This window comes from Rhipicephalus sanguineus, unplaced genomic scaffold (genome assembly GCF_013339695.2).
Source record: "Rhipicephalus sanguineus isolate Rsan-2018 unplaced genomic scaffold, BIME_Rsan_1.4 Seq762, whole genome shotgun sequence".
In the NCBI taxonomy this organism is placed as follows: domain Eukaryota; kingdom Metazoa; phylum Arthropoda; class Arachnida; order Ixodida; family Ixodidae; genus Rhipicephalus; species Rhipicephalus sanguineus.
In genome coordinates, this window is record NW_023615933.1 from 1 (window position 1) to 17,831 (window position 17,831).

General features: G+C 45.1%; 1 protein-coding gene across 1 annotated transcript in view; it reads left to right on the forward strand.

Annotated features, from left to right (window-relative positions):
- Nucleotides 1-1,080: 1,080 nt before the first annotated feature.
- The window catches only part of LOC119378285 (vacuolar protein sorting-associated protein 41 homolog), a gene marked incomplete at its 5' end in the record, with an annotated part of 61,918 nt that continues 45,167 nt past the window's right edge, over nucleotides 1,081-17,831 (forward strand). The window contains 5 exon segments of the mRNA XM_037647472.2: nucleotides 1,081-1,256; nucleotides 8,355-8,547; nucleotides 9,439-9,482; nucleotides 9,484-9,629; nucleotides 13,573-13,713. Coding sequence (XP_037503400.2) covers nucleotides 1,081-1,256; nucleotides 8,355-8,547; nucleotides 9,439-9,482; nucleotides 9,484-9,629; nucleotides 13,573-13,713 — 700 coding nt within the window.

Below are 17,831 nucleotides of genomic sequence, written 5' to 3' on the forward strand. Positions count from 1 at the left end.
GCATGTAAAACGGTAGTGTAGTTCATACCTGGCAATAGTCTTAAAAAAACTTTCTCCAAAAGCTGTTTCAGTGTTGTGTGTATTCTAAGCCGATTAAAATACGTACTTGTCTCTCCAAGTTGCTACAAATTGGCTTTTTCAAGCTCCTAAGATGACATATAAAATGCCGCTACCTGCTCCAAATCAAGGTTCTTCTGCTCCAAAATCGAAATTTTGCTGCTTCAGAAACTGCTCCAATTCAATTTCAGCCGTCTCACCCCTGATCTCAGTGTCTGTATTTTAGGCTTCCAACCCATGTATTTCGATATCTGTATTTCGGAATTCCGAGTATCCCTGCCCAGCCCTGTTCTCACATATAACCCACACAAAATTTTTTTTAATTGAAGTCAAAGTCAAGATTAAAACACAAATTTCAGTCTGCAAAAGTGTCTTCAAGGCAGTACTTCAAATTTATGCGGGCAAGTTAGCTTCACAGCAATCGTGGGGATCATTTTTAGAAAGTTTTCCACGAATCGTTGCTGAGGTTGTGAATTATACTTGAGAAAATACATTGTCTACACAGAAAAGAGAGTATAGAAAAAATATGTGAAGGGGGGGTTCAAAAGGAGGGGCTCAATAAACATGCCCACTTTGTGTTTACCCTGCGCACTACATGCAGGGTAAAACTTATGAATCGTATTTCCTTTTGAAGAATACAATAAATGCCACTTTTTCTTCACTGTAGCAGTAGCACTAGGCACATTGTTAAAAAAAAAAAAGGGCAAACTGACTGCAACTCTGTGCAGCAGTCACTCTGACAGCAGGAACGAACAAGCTATTCTACCTCGTGACGGCACCAAAACCTCAAACGGCTCAAAGATACAGGTGTTGTCTCAATAAACCTGTTAGAAGCAAGCACCTTCTGGCATTTTGCTTGCTCATATCTTTTTCTAGGTAGTTTGTAGCCTTGTATATTGCAAAGAATAAGTGGTCGGTGATGTCAGGCAATAACTCCAATGACTGAATCAAGCAGATGATCCTATCAAAATGTTTAGCTTTTATTCAGTGCTGACATGAAGTGGGTGTTTTCTTTCTGTACAGGGCTTTCTCAAGCTCATCACCGAGTGGGACCCGGCACTGTACAGCGTGCCAACTGTGGTGAACGCTGTGAGGGACCGGCTCAGCTATGAGCCGTCCAGCGTGCCTCTGCTCAAAGGCCTGGCCCACCTCTACTCGGTTGAGGGCAAGTTTGACCTTGCCATTGCCATCTACCTCGAGTGAGTGCTGCTTGGAATCTCAAGACTTTGTTGTACTGTCAAATCCCATTATAGCGAAGCTCAGATCAACGGATATTTTGAAAATCTTCTTCCAAATGTCCATTGGTTTAATGCAAAAATAGTTCTCTACTACAAATTGCTGAACACCGAATATTTCAGAATAGCGTATTTAACTTTATTGCCCGTGTGTCTCAACACATTTCTAAATAACGAATTGCAAACTTAAAAAATTACTTGCAGTGGTGTAAACAAGCCCAGCTTCATACATGCCACTATCATCATCATCAGAATACCTGTTTATTTCTTTATGCACTTGCACCACTCCAATGGCACAATAGCCCTATCACCATCACCATTGTCTGTACTTGTTTTCCTCGTCAGGCTTGGCCTCGTCCTCGCCACCTTTTTTCGTTGATCAGCTACATCTCCATGCTTGTCGCACGGATGTTTTGCTCGCTTTACCTTGGTGTTTGTACGTTTGCATTGAGATCCGAAACCAGCGCAAAATAAAAGTAGCGGCAATTACTAGAAGTCCCTCGTTCAACAAGACAGTGTGAAGAATGCCACGCGAGTGACCTATAAGATGAAGTTGCAGAAAGACTTGCCATGCTTCAGTAACGTTTGAACACTACATGCAGTGCGTCAATGAAATATGCCTGTCAGCTGAACTGACAAGCATTGAGGACGACGAGAGCAAAGATGTCGATTAAACAGTGCACGCGAACCCATGTGAAAAATCGGTATCTAACGCTGATGTTTCAAAGTGCATAAAACTGCGCGCTTTGAAGAGTTCTCGCAGCAGTTGAGCAGCACCCACCAGGCAAAGATCGTGATCTTCTTCAAGTAAGCAGGCACTCGGTCCTGGGTACTTTAAGTTTCGTTTTTGTCATGCTTATTAGAGTTCACGGATGTTTACCCAGCAGACGTAGGAGACTCCTTTCGTTGCACTTACACTTTCTAGCGTGAATTTTCTGTTTTTTCACTACAACAATTTTTCAAAATAGCGAACAATTTTAGCGGTTCCTTGAGATGCGTTGTATCAAGATTTGACTGTGTCTTCACCATAGGTCGGCAAAAGGTTGTACCAAATGTCAGCTAACGTTGCCATTTGAAAGACCTTTGCCATATCTCCTATATGGGTCACTTTTGAAGGATATTCGGCGGCAGAATTCAAACAACACATGGATACAACATACGGATACAGTCAGCTGCCGATTTTTCGGACGCCCGGTTTTCCAGACATACTCCAAAATTCGGACGCTTTCGCGGCACCGTCACCAGCCCCATAGACGCCAATGTATTAGAACGTCCGAAATTTCGGACACTGAAACTCTTCCGCGTCCGATTTTTCGGACTTTCTTTCCAAATTGCAGGTCCGAAAGGCATTATTTCAGCTTTGCCGCAATGCCGAAGCGTTATGGGGTAAAGCAGACCAGAAATTCAAAGGGGCCGCTATCACGGCGCCGTGCGGCGATGTCTTTACGGATAAGCAGCGGAAATGCGCGGAGGCGTGATGGCGGCAGCTGGCAAACGCGCCAGTATGTCTTAATCGCCGACTACCCTTACGATAAGCGTCTTCAATTAACTGCTCGGCAGTGCATGTGGCCAAGCGCAGTTGCAGGCATACTGCACGCATTTAATAGGCGAGAACCCCCACGCGCCGCGCTGCCATTCTTGCTGCCTCTTTGTGCAAGGCCGCTAAGTGCGCCGCACAGACACGTTGCCTTCACGAACGAAGCCAGCTCGCCACTGCCGCACCCATGTGCAGTCAGGAACAAACTGCGCATCACGAACCCTTTCTTGATAATGCGTGCGTACGATACAGCAACAGTACAGTGACGGCGTCAGCTTAGTTGGCGATGTGCTGCACACAACTAGAAACTATCGGCTTCACATGGCAGCAAATGCTGCGTATCAGTGAAGATTCGGCGATGTGTGTACGCATCGGGGAAAGCCGGACGAGTCGTCCGCTCTTTCGCCACAGTCTTTGTTTTCCACGTCATCGTTTCCAAACGCTCCATGCGAGAGAGCCGTAATCTATCCCGCGCTTTGCTGGTATCAGCGGCGCTCATCACGAGATGCATTCTTGCAAGTGGCGGTTGGCACGTAGTTAAGCGGGGTTCCTAGGCCGGCACCAAAATGCCTGATAATTGTACTGGGAGGCATTAAAGCTATTTCGGACGTGGCTGTGGCGATTTGACCACTTGAGCGGAATAAAAGCACATGAATTCTTTTTTTCGGACTGCCAGATTTTTCTGACGATTTCGCGGTCCCTAGGGAGTCCGAAAAATCGGACGTTGACTGTACAAACAACATACGAATATGTGATGCAACAGCGCATGGTGTGCTTAAAGCCGGAGTCTCTTGATAATTAAATGTTTTGCACAATAACATGTAAGAAATAAACTATAAAATATGCCACAAAAGAGGTATAGACTGTATATACTAGCAGTGGTGTGATATTTGAAAATACAGTGGAACCCCGATTATACGACTTTGAGGGGACCACACAAAACCGTCGTATAATCCGGGCGTCGTATAATCGAAAAACTAAAATATTGGCAGTAGCAGTCAGCTCTGCCCAAAAAAGGGAACAGACCGCCTCAATAGCCCATGACAAGACCCTGAGGTTCTCCATGGATGGTAGATTAAATTATTTTTGAAAATGGCAGCTAATGGCAGCATTACTTAGTCATCTTTCTCCCGACAAATCGAGCCTGAAAAGTGTCTGCATGTTTCCACGGACTGAAAACGTGAAAATATCCGGATCTCAAAGATGAGCTTTACGGCCAGTTGGAGCTTCTCCGTGTACTAGAGAGAGCTTGTCTAGGTAACGACCCTGGATACGCATGCGATCGAGGCGTATCCTGAAGCGATCTTAAGCCAGGGAAACTGGATCACAGAAGTGCATGAACTGCCTGGAGAATAAATTTTACATTCTAAGAAGGCATACTGTCTTACACTCTACTTTTCTACCGACAACCTAGGGAACCTAAGTTCTTATTTTGCACTCGGGAATATTTTTGTTGGCGTCCGATTCAAATAAAGAAGGTGGTGTTTTCTCTCGGACGGAATCGAAAAGTCGTCGTAAGATGCGGGATTGGCGTAAAATTGCGTTGTATAACCAAGGTTTTAAATACATTATTTCTATGGGGGTTTTGCCGGGACCAAACCGATTCGTCGTAAAATGCGGGTTGTCGCAAAACCAGGGGACGGATAATTGAGGTTCCACTGTAATGCTATGACAAATAGCTTTTCCTTCCTTTTGGCTGCTTATACATATTTCTAAATGTGCACATGATGCACGCAGTTCATTATATTTTTATCTATAGGTTTGTGTATTTATAACAAATAATAAGTTTGGCTTTCGTCCTTTATTTCTCTTCCTGTGGTGAGGTGCTATGTATCCAGAAGGGTGCACGATCGGCTTTGTCATTAGAGCATGCTTTAAATTTCCACAGAGAGTGCAATAAAACAAAGTGAAGAGGGCGTTCTGGTGTCTGTGTCTTCTGTCTTTATTGTGCTCCCTGTCAAAACTGAACTCATGCTGCAAATCACTTTCTTTGCTGCAATATTATCTGCTACAAAATGCCCTTGATGATCCCCATTGTATTTGCAGAAAAAATATGTACAGTATACCACTGCTGAACAAACATTCATTGTATCCACTATGTCCGCTCAATTTTTCCACCATGAGCCCCTTTTCACAAGAAATTACCGTAGGTGAAAGTATAATTGTTAGTGAAGTATGTGCCAACAAAGCGTATATATTTGCCACTTAAAGCACCTTGCTCTCGATTCCATGTTCGGGCAACACCACCTAGATTAGTGGTTCGGGCCCCGTTCAGGCCCGATCTGCAGTCTGGCCAGGCCGGGTAGGCGAAATTTTTTCTCGGGTTCGGGCTGGGCCTGGGTCTCGCTTAGAGTCACTGGGCCGGGTTCGGGCGGGTAAACTTGAACGAGTTACGGGCCCCGGCCAGGCCCGGGCCGAGAATCACAGCCCGTGCAGTGCTCTAGTCTATGTGTCACAAAAGGCTTAACAAAATCACGAAGAAACCAGACCAAGAGACCATCATCATTCCAACTTCTTCTTTTACGGTGCTCGCCTGCGCATGTTTATTTTTTCTTCTTTCTCTGCATACTCTCGCCCCCCAGTAGTGTTCTACAGCTCGAGCTTGTACCATTTATGTGCGGGTCTTCTTGAAAACTTGCCATCTTGTGCTTTCACTTGTTAAGCTCGGATGATCCCCTGCGAACCAGTGTAAACATCTACGATACGTCCTAAGGGCCAAGAGCTTCTAGAAATGTCAGTCTCCTCGAAGATCACCACATCATCTACTTTGGAGACTGCTGCTAGGATGTGCTTGGTAAAGGTGAAGCACCCGCAGTTCTAGTAGGTACTCCTTCTTCCAAACATGGGTGATCAAGAAGCTTTTGACGGTATCTTACCTTGCTGACATCACGTCGAGCAGCCCGAATACTTTGAGGTTCGTAGTCATCGTTGGATCTCTCCAGAGGAGTCAGGAATGCAAGTCCAACCAGAACATGCACAGCACATATTGCAGAAAGATCTTCAGTGGAAATGGGTCAAATTTCAAGCTGAACGCCATTTGCTCTTCGCCTTGCAGACACGTGCCCCAAGATGGATGGGATGATGTACGACAAGGAATGGCCCTACGTAGTCATGAGTGCCTTGATGTGGCTCCTCTAAGTAGACATTGGTGCTCTGACGTTGCCTACAGTAGCGCATGACACTGTGAGCATTATTCGAGGCGACGTGCAATTTGTGTAATCTGTTGCTTGAATCGATGAATGAAAGTTGAGAGAAATAATAGAACGCACAAGCAGAATGTGTGCGTGTTTTTTTTTTAACTTCGAATTGCAGCGAGATGCAAGACTAATCTGCCTCCGTTTCGCATGCATTTCCGCGTTTGCCATTCCTGCACTCATGCAGGTGCCATCCCTGAGAACGCATGGCACATTTTTGGTGCATCGTCTGCGACAGCAGTTCCAGCGATGCAACGCGGTGTGTCACGGCAAGGATCCATGATCTGTGCCAGCCTCTTCAAACCTGCGTACACTGAGGGTATGGTGGCTAGAGGAGGTCCATCTTGCAGGAATAGGCAGTAGACTGCAGAGAAGGCCGACACAACACGACAACATTGCTCAGGGGCTCGGGCTGGCTTGGGCACATCATGTGAACATGACCTTGCGTGTGCATGACGTGTTCATGCGTATGCGTCAGGTGATTCTCCGGCTCCAATGCTGAAGAGGGCGGGGAAGGTATTTGGCTTGCGAAGGCTTACAGGGGGAGTGGCAAGGGTTTGAAGCTCGCCTCCTCGCATCATGGTTTCACGCTGCTTCAAAATATTCAGCAAAGCTTCAACTTGGGCTATTTGGTATGGCATTCTGATGTTGTTGCGCTGATGAAAGTGCATGAAGGAATAATGAAGAAGGGACACCACTTGTCCTGTCACTTCTTTCATTAGTCCTTCATGCATTTTCATCAGCGCAACAACAGAGTTCAAATATTGGTTTTCTCAGCTCGTAATATATCAGCTTGAAAAATTGTTGTGGAATAATGCTCTTTATGGCCATGCAACAACTTCCCATGTCTAACTAAAATTTGCAATGTTGCCTGGTGAGGGGCTCTTTAAAAGAAAGTTTCCAGAGGTAGATCGTAGGAGGCTGTTTCTAACAGGCATGCACGATGGCCGGAAAATGGAACTGAAGTTAAAGAAAAGCTGTACCTTTGCGCGTTATCACAGAAATGTGGTACCATTTTTATTTCATGCTTTAACCGGAATGACATTGCTGGAAATGTGCTAGAGCCTGTCTACGAGTTACGATTAGAATCTAACTTTGCCATGCAGCGTAGGCTTATAGTGTTGGCTGCTCGGTGCTGTTTTCTTTGACCCGGTACTGACGCTTATGCCCTTTTTTAAAATTTTATGTGAAAGCATAATTTCAATTTTTGTATTATCAAAAATAAACCATATTTATAAAAAAAATTACCGCCATTGCACAATGTCTGTCCTTCCTCGTGGTTTTTCTGGATTTACGCCACTGGTCTCTCCCACCATCCACCTTAAGAGGCACTAGGTGCCATAAGCTTCCACTCTATTCTATAGGTCAGGAGCAGAGATGTGGATGGCGAGCTCTTCATGGTATTCCAGAAGCTTTCGTGATGCTCTCTTAAAAACAAGAGCGTTAATGATTTCTTTAACTTCTTGTCGAGCCTGTATAGTCCAGTAACGCATTCGTATCTGCATCATAGTGCTTGCCACTCCACCATGGAAAGCTCTGAAGTGAGCCTCAGTCACTGTCAAAGCTGCGAAAAGATGACTTTGGGCTCGTATGAGCAGATGCTCTTCGTCATACATTGTCGATTCTTTCAAGTTGCCTACAAAGTCGAAGCTGTTCAATTTGATCCAGTAAAGGGTGAAGATCAAGCAGCATGGAGTGTTTCGACAGAGTGTTCAACGTCCTTTGCGAATAGTACTTGGCACTGAGCACGACAAATCCAGAATGTTTCAGTGTGTCCTAGCTCCATAAGACTGTATCGTCTCGCTTCCACAACCCTTCTTTTATCGATTCCTCGTTGTTAGTTTTTGTGGACGTGGGAATGCTGTATCCCGGTTTCTTCCAAGTAGCTGTCTTGGATCATCTTTACGAGGCAGTGCCGCTGTAGATTTCCCGTTTTCTTTACAAATCGTTCCTTGTAAGTGTGCAATGCACTTATGTTGCCGGAATGACTAGGGAATACGTGAGGTTGTTTCATCATCACTGTTCGTTTCCACTTGCAGAACACAGACCACAAGGCGTGTCTGCACAGAATAGGCGTGTCTGCACAGGGGTCTTTTGGCACCAAAACGTAAAGAAACCTAGCAATCTGCAGAGAAATAAGAGCGAGAGCCCTTCATTGTTGCAACTTCTTCTCTTACAGTGCTCGCCTACACACATTTACCCTTTCTTCTTTTTGCAAATGGCTTATTAAGGCAAACTTTTAAAAAAATTTTTTGCTGTGTCCTCCTTTTTCTAATTTTTTGCTTGTTATGGTGTGAGCTGAGTTTTGCGTGTGCACTGTCTTTGGTGCAGGATCGGCGCAGCGGATGCAGTGTTCTCTTTAGTCCAGAAGCATGGCCTGTATGGTGTGGTTCAGGAGAAGCTGGCACTCCTGATCCGACTGGACGAGGAGAAGGCCAACGAGCTGCTGGTGAAATCCACCGACCAGCTGCCGCCGGACACCGTAGCCGAGCGTCTGAGTCCACAGCCACAAGCTTTGTTTCGTGTGAGCATCTGAGGTTATTCTGGCTTCTGTTGCTAGCATGAAAAAGGAAATTTTCAGTGTTTTGTGCCAAAGAATGTTTGACCACTACAAGTGAGTTTCCCACTGACTTCTTGAAACAAAAATATTTAAAAAATGCTAGTGTAATGAGCCCAGTAATCACCATTTAAGCCAGCATGGCAAAACAGGCCAAACTGAAAACCCCGTAAATTTTTTGCGTACCATATGGGCCCCACATTTTTTACATTTCTCACTTGGGAGACAGTTCTGGGCCAACACTGATGCCACCTGTTCATATGCATCGAGCTCGCATTATTTGACACAACAAGTTAAGTTGGATTACTTGGCGGGTTGAAATACCATGTATTGCCGATTAGGAGTCCCTGAGACTCATTAGACGGTCGCTATCATCATCACCACGTGTGGTGATGATGATAGTGACCGTCCGCATTGTGACCGACGCAAAAGGTAGGTTCCACCTTAGAACTCTCCCGGCAGAAGTAAGGTGGCTCTTTGGTGGGGTCAACCCATCTGTTGGTTGCGCAGTGTGTCCCGTCTCTTCTTCGTCCTCCTCTTTCAAGCGCATCCACTTCATCTACATGCAGAAGCAACTGGCCCAGTTAAGTGCACTGACAAACTTCATTTATAATACATCAGGCTGTTTCATCGATGTTTCGTCTAGTCCTAGTGTCACCGTATCGCTCTTAGCAGTGGCAGCCTGCAGGGCTCGTGTATGTTCCTTTTGCATCTGCCACAAAACACTCCCGGCAGAAGTAAGGTGGCTCTTTGGTGGGGTCAACCCGCCTGTTGGTTGCGCAGTGTGTGTCCCGTCTCTTCTTCGTCCTCGTCTTTCGAGCGCATCCACTTCATCGATCATTCTCTGCCCTGTTGCAGTACCTGGATGCACTGTTCAGACGCAGCCCCGCATTGTGCGAGGCCCCACATGGAGTTGGCGCGCCTGTATGCCGAGTACGCACCTGACAAGCTGCTACCACTGCTGCGCCAATCACACAGCTACCCTCTGGAAGAGGCACTTCGGCTGTGCCAGGAAAGACAACTCACTCCAGCCACCATCTTTCTACTCAGTGGGTGCCCTCTTCTTCAACCCCTCTTCTTTTGTAGTGTGCATTGGACAATGGCTTATGATTGCTGTAAGAAACAGTTGCAAAACGCAGCATTATTTTTAGGGTTGCGCGAATACCGAATAGTAGCTTTCGAATCGAATACCGAATCGAATCAAGAAAAAATGCCGAATATCGAATCAAATATCGAATATCAAAAATTTTTATTTTCACAGGCCCTGACTTTTATGAGTTTTCATAGACTATAATTTTATTTGTCGGATGCGGTGGCGAGCATCGGTTTTGATTTGTTTGCTTTACTTGCAAAATGCGGGAAGGGAGAGGCATAGTTGGGTAAATTTCTGTACTATTATATATGTTCGATTTTAAGTTGCCGAACTAGCACGTCATTGTAAAATGGAGTAGAAATATCAGCTTTCCTTGAATATCCTCGATCACACAAATTTTTTTGAAATTTCTTGTACATATTGTCTTACTAACAACTTTTACAAAAATCAAATTATAAAAATCTGTATGGTGTGCAGACAAATATGGACAGCTTTACGGCACTCACCCATGTCTCAGCATCTAAGCGCAGAAAACGGAATGGTTTTATCTTTACTTGTTGTGAAATGGCACAGGGATGACTGACAGCAACTGTTAAAAAATGAAAGCTCAGAAAATGGAGCTCAAGGAAAATGGAGCTAAAAGCTAAGAAAATGGAACTCAGAAGAAAGCTGGTTTTATTTTTCATTGGAGAAATGCAGCTTTGTGGCTATCTTGAGCTCTATCTGTCCTCTTAATGATGACGCCATTATGGTGGCACTGTGTCAAGGGAAAACTGCAGATTTGCATTTTCTAAAGCCCAATTTTCTCATAGTTTTTGATGACAGCACACTAGTAAAATGCTTTTTTTTTCAACTTCTACTGCTTATTTTGGCCTAATATTCACCATGACGTCAAACATGGTCTCATTACAGAAAAAAATTAATTGAAAAATTGCACATTTTGACTAAATTTACCATTCCCATTGCCACGTCCTCCTTAAGGCTCATTCACATCGAAGGCGGAACGACAAAGCGGCCAAGCGGGCTTTTCAATGCGGGGAGGCAGCAAGAACCTGTTCAGACCGCACGGCTCTAGGCTGCCCGCGTGGTCGAGGAGGTGGGGCATCTCGCACTTTTGCGCACATGTCGACATCACGTGGCACTGCTTCTCCACCCTAGCCACTAGAGCGCCAATGTACTCGAGCCGGCTGCACAGATCTCGTGCGATTTCCAACTCAGCTGCTTCGCATGCTGACGCTTGTCAGTGATGATACCGTAAAAAACGGAATATAGGTCGAAATTTCTTTGACGAAACAGCCCTAAATAGTCGCACCCAGTCTTATATATCGATCATTGGCAGAAAAACTTTGCAAGTCTGGCCACTATGGGCAACTAAAGTCAACACCTCCATCGCCATCGCAGTCATCGCCGTCGCTTTGTTTACTACAGGCCTTGTGCCGTGGTCAGCCTCATTTTGCGCTTTTGTTGTTGTTTTGTGAATCTATTTGGGCTCCGAGGTGCTTTTTTTCTTGTTCTCGACCGGTGGCCGATGACAGTTCACTGTAACGTTCAAGAAAACAGCGATCGAGTTCGCGAAGGCACGAACATATCTGGTCTGAAGTGTATGAAATGTGTGGTTGTGCTAGCACACGTGAATGCAAGCGGGAGCCATGAGTCACAAACAATAACTGAAGGTTTATCTTTGCACGGGTGTTCTTGCTGCTCCAATCTCACCGGATATTCTTTCTTTGTTGCTTCCTATGATGCCGGCAGCTATGGTTACAGCGGCACGTATGGCTATGATCAGCGGGCAGATCGAGTGCACCACAGAAGCATTCGCTACTGGCAGACGCTGAAGGATCACATCACGACACACAGCGATCAGAAGAAAAATTTTTCGGTGATAGACCGCAGCGTATCTAGAGTTGGAGACAAAGGCTGCACAGTTTAACCAGGAGCCGCACTCGCGTGGTGATTGCTACCGGGGACCTCAGAGTGCATCAAAATTAATGCTGTCAAGTCAAGACGGACGTGTTACGAAGATAATGCTTGAGCCCATCTTTTGTCTTTTTGCCATGTGGAACTTGCGTGTAAATGCACGTGTAAATAAATGGCATTTTCACTGTGCACCATTTGAAATTGCATTTGTTTCATAGTAAAGGTGCCTTCTAATACTTTGGCCATTTTTTTTTTCGATTTTCAGTAGTTGGAATGGGGGGGGGGGGCTATATCCCGGTCCAACCTATATTCCTGTTTTCACGGTAAGTTCGGACGCGGAAGACGATATACTTGGCGTCCTAACGGTTGCTTCTTTACGGGCCCATCATGAACGGCTGAAAGCACATCAAAAGTCATGCCGCCAATGTTGCTGGTGGGTCTGTCCCGCCTTGCAACGAGATACAATGGGCCACACTGACATATTGTTGCCGCACCTTCGGTCTCACGACATGTAATACCACAGAGAGAGAGTGCCCATCATGAACTAATGAGAATTTATTTAGTGTTTTAGGGATGTACGCAACTGTAAATCATGAGTTCCAGGTGTTTTCAAGGTGCCCGGCACGTGCGTTTATTCTGCAGCTATTTGAGGATGCCCCGGAGCTGCTTCAACACACTGTTGGAAATTAAAAGTTCAGCACAGAACACAGCTATGGTGGATGCTATTTGCATGATCTCAACCGAATGTTTACTCCAGGGATACACCAGCACCACCACGGCATGGTGTTCTGATTGGCTGCGGCAAAGCGGAGAGCTTTGGTGGGTGGAAAAAAAACTGTCCCCGAGCGATCGGGCTAGCCGCATCATTTTCGACCCACTTCAGTCGCCTGGCAAGGAGGTTTTTTCTGCTCGCCCGCTCCACCTTCGGTGTGAATGAGCCTTTAGTGACATCACGCATCAAGCAGGGCTTGGAATATGATACGAGCCACCATACTATGGTGTCACGTGTTGGTGTTCAGGGAGCTTTAGCCATTTTGCACATCAGTACCTACCGCAAAGAGCAAGCAGTCAACCCTGCTACTTCAGCTGCAACTTGCCAGAGCACCTGCAAGCAGACTGCCTGTGAAACGGACGAGCATAGCCGTCTTCTCGGCTGACAGCTTCTGGTGTCTATTCAGCCACTCGTGGAACAAACGGACGCAGTCCACATTATAATGTAATGAACACATGGATGTTTGTTGGCACCTTTTACATAATGGCGTGCCCACCAGCCAAATCGTACAAATACAGTCAAACCTCGATATATCGAACACGGACATATCGAATTATTGCCTATATCGAACGGTTCCTATATCACATGGGAAATCGCATGCATTTTTAATTTTTTATTTCGAACGAAGTTTGACGTATAATGGATATATCGAACTCGGCCACCCCAAACCGCCCGCGCTCCGTTGACAGGCGCGAGCTTTCCCGCCGCGCTCCGTTGACAGGCGGCGAGCTTTCCCGCAACTCTCGAAAATAGCGGTAGCGCGGTGGGCGTTTACGACTGCTGCACACATCGATGGCGCCGAGTGCGCCACTTGAACGTAGCGGCATACGCACGCCGCAGCCTTGCAGCATGTCCACTCATGAACACTGGAGTGAAGGTCAGCTTAAAGGCAAGCTGGCCATCGCAACAGTGTAATGCTCAGGTTCTATCCTCAGAAACGAAACATGAGCTTGGAGACTTTCTCAGGTCTGGTCATGAACTGCAAAGTCTGTCTACTGCCAGGTTCGCTGGAAGTGAAGGTCCAGGAAACAGCATGTATCATTTGAATGAGGTTTACAGTATTTCAGGGATGATTTCACCCTAAATTATGGTGCACCTCTACATTTTGGTTGAACCTTTCTGGGCAAAAATGTAAAAGTACAGTAGAGCAAATAAATGTCCTCTCTCCTTTACTTCCTGAAGAAAGGACTTTATCAACATGACTGTGCAGAACGCATGGGCAACACCAAGGAGGCTCTTCACCAGATCATGGACAAGCTGGGAGACGTCCACCAAGCCATCGCTTTCTGCAAGGAGCATGACGACTCGGAACTCTGGGCGGATCTTATCGAGTACTCACTCGACAAGCCACGTGAGTACGCTTTCTCTGGGCAAATGAGGGGCACATTTGTTAAGGTGGGAGGAGGTCCTTACACTCAGTGCTCAGTTGTCTAAATTGAGGGTGAGAACTTCAGTGGTTACGTACACCCTTGCAATGTTTTAACAGTATTACGTGAGTGATGAGCGCAGTATATGGTAGCATATAACATTCTCGAAAGGTAACGAGGTAATGTTATGTTCTTTAAAGTACACCTAAATCTAAGTACACAGGTGTTATTACATTTCGCTCCCATCGTAATGCAGCTGGCGAATGAGGGAATCGAATCCACGGCCTCGAGCTAAGCAGCGCAACATATCAGCCACCAAACAATCATGGCGTGTTGCGTGCAAGGCCAACATAAACGCTCAATGTAAACATGCTGCTTAATTCATTTACATTGAGCGGCGAAGGGAAATGTACCACCACCAAAATAAAACACTTGTGGTGCTCACTGTACGGTATTTAAACTGTGGTGTATTGCGCGAACACGCTCCGCTGCTGTCACATTACGAAAGGGTAGCCTGGTTGACTCTGAAAAGCCAGTGCACACTTGAAATGTACAGTGGCTACCTTTTTTGTTGTACCTTCGGTTCACATACGCACTTCCCTTGAGCACAGCCATCGTGTTTCTCCCAGTTAGGAGTTGATAACACTGTGTATGACAAAAATTACATTAAGATGACAAGACTGTGAAAGCATCGCTTGATGTGTTGACTGCCATAATCCACTCTTGCCACCTCTTCTACCGCACCACTTGCACGGAACACGGTGACAGGCAGTGTTTGGCTCTTGGTCATTCTTAAACTTGTGTGACACTTAACAATTCAGCAGGATGATGTGTGCTTTCCGATGATGAAAGAGCGGCAGCCATAGAAAGAAAAATGCGAGATAAGAGCCTCAAGAACTACGTTTTTCCACGCGGCAATGGGAAAACCAAGCAAGCTCAACCGCTCTGAGTGACCGGTAGTTGAGTCTCTCTCCGCTGGGGCGGCGGACGGCGCTGCCCAAACTTGGACATGAGCTTCCTATAAATAGTAGCTGCAGAATCCAAAGATAACATTTTCAGAAAACTGTGATAGGATTGCTTGATTTATTTCGGCACTTTATTTTCTTGTAATGTCTCCTCCTAAATTCCCTCCAGCTCTCTTCCTTTCACTCTCACGATGTGTGCACATACTCACTCTTCACTCCGTTCCTCTACTGTGGTCGCACAGTGGTGACCCAAAAATCATGGCTTCAATGCCGGCTGCGGTGGTCGTATTCTGATGGACGGGAATCCAAGAGTACTGTGCAATGTCAGCGTGCGTTAAGAACACCAGATCATCGAAATTGCCGAGCCCCCTCCACTGCAGCATGCCTCATTATCATATCATCGTTTTTGCACGTGAACGCCACAAAATTATTATCGCTTCGTATCGCTATCTCATGTCATTTTCCTCGCAACCATCTGCCCTCCAACTCATGATGATGACCTCGTGCCACTTTTGGCAGCTTGCTCATCCCTTTACTGTGTCGTCCATTTGTACTGCTGTTCCTTCCTCACAACTGATCTCTTTCACGATTTTCAGTCTCTAGACCCACTTTCCTTCTTAAGGACAGACACTACAAGGAAATATTAAGTCGACGTGGATTGTTCATATAGCGTTCAAAAAACCTTGTGCTGCTCGTTTCGTTCCAAGGAGATGTTTAATTTGCAAGAAATCATGTTATATATAGTTTATTATACTACCCATACTAGTTGTTGCCTCTTTTGGGTAAAATCCAAATATGTTAAGACTTGTTTTCTGTCTTGTAGTAACTGCAGATTAGTAGTACTGGTATACTAGTTTTCCAATGTCTTCAAGTTTAGCAAAAATTGTGTGATTAACAGTGTGAAATTCTTTGAATAGATCAATGAATATAGGGGCTTCAAGTTTACCTTCGTCTATCGCTTTTTTAAGGTAATCACTTAGTGCTGCAAGTGCTGAAAACTGAAAAGGGGAAGAATACATTTATTTAAGTATTTTGTCAGATGTTTTCAATAAGCTTTTTCAATAACTTAATTAAAAAATGGACCCAAATGGGTCCATAATCTTGCATGAGCATGCCATCACTTTTTTTGAAACAGGAATTACTCGGCCGTGTTGGAGTTCATCTGGAAGAACACCAGTTTCAAAATTGAGGTTAATGATAAGATAGAATGCTCGCCCTATGTTGCACAGTCATTTTAATATAGTGAGCATTATATTATCGAGGGCAGCAGCCATAGCTCTAAGGTTCCGAATTATCAAAATTAGTTTATCAGGGTTGGTAGGGAAAAAAGAAAATGGTGGGTAGGAGTTAAAATTAGGGTGTGCGAATATTCGAAATTTCAAATATTTTTCGAATAGTGTTTGCTGTTCGATTCGATTCACACTAGAATTTTACTATTCGAACTATTCCAACTTCCCAAAAACAGGTACAGTCAACGTCCGAGTGAAGTGACCCCTTCAGATTTTTAATATGCTTCGCCTCATTACACTCTCGTATTGCGGCAAAGCTGTCTTTCAAGCTCCATTACGGTCGAACTTTGCCGAGACACAACTCAACGTCCGATTGGGAGTGGTTCCTTGATTTTCAATATGCTTCACCTCATCACAACCCGTATTGCGGCAAAGCTGCCTTTCAAGCTCTGTTACGGTCGAACCTTGCTAAGACAGTCAACGTCCGATTGGAAGTGGTTCCTAGATTTCAATATGCTTCACCTCATCACACCCCGGTATTGCGGCAAAGCTGCCTTTCAAGCTCCGTTACGGTCGAACCTTGACAGTCAACGTCCGATTGGAAGTGGTTCCTAGATTTTCAATATGCTTCACCTCATCACATTCCGGCATTGCGGCAAAGCTGCCTTTGAAGCTCCGTTACGGTCGAACCTTGTTAAGACACAGTCAACGTCCGATTAAATGTGGTTGCTAGATTTTCAATATGCTTCACCTCATCACACCCCGATATTGCGGCAAAGCTGTCTTTCAAGCTCCGTTACGGTCGAACTTTGCCAAGACACAGTCAACGACCGATTGAAGTGGTTCCTAGATTTTCAATATACTTCACCTCATCACTTCCCGGAATTGCGGAAAAGCTGGTCCCAACATGGAGATGAAAGATGTGGCAGAGGTGGGGGCTCAATTAATGCTGTTTTGGACCTGAAATTTGGGCAGGAAGTCCGAAAAATCGGACGCCGAAGCTTTTTAGTATCCAAAACTTCAGATGTTCTTATATCGACGTCTACGAGGCAGATTTGGAACTCCGGACTTGAAGAGAGCACGCCCTTGTCCGCCACATCAGTTGGGCTTCCACAGAAGTTGAAAGAGGAGGAGAGGCTGAGGAAATGATATCTTTGCCTATCACGTGTAAAGTGTTGTCGGCAACACTTTGGTTGCACCAAATCATGCACATAAATACAATTCGGCCTCTACATTGCCTCATTCTTGATAAGACAACTATGAAACACCACCCCACCAGCACTTCATCAACCTAGTGAAAAGAAACACTTTCATCTTGCTATCTCATAAGAATATGCTTAGGAATCCTCTCTAACTTTTTTTTCTGCAATTTCGCTTCGAAGTAATCGAAAAAAATTCTTGAAATATTCGAAAAATATTCGATTCGATTCACATTCACACTTCAATATTCGAATTCGCTTCGCACTCAAATTTTGCTATTCGCACAGCTCTAGTTAAAATACGTGTTACAGCATGAGGTAGAATAAGGGTAGTGATGAAGAAGGCATCACAAAAGGCATTGGCCACGTCAGCGGATTCCGTCAAGGCTTTTATCATGAATGATTCTCGATATGACGTCCTGGGTGTTTCAGTTTAAAAGGTGTTTATTTTTTTCCCACTTTTTTCTAGTGTTATTACCACTTTCTACAATGTTTAGTTCACTAGAATTCCTCTTTGCGCGTCTCATCAGGGCAGAGAATAAGTTCAAAAATTGTTTTTATCTTTAGTGAAGACTCAGTGAACTTTATCAAGGTCAGAGCAAGTCACAGTACATACTATTTTCCTGCCAACTGGCTCCATCATAGCCACAGCTCTCACCCTGAGTGCAGCGGATAACGCTGATCTCAGTGTCAATGCACAAGTACTGCT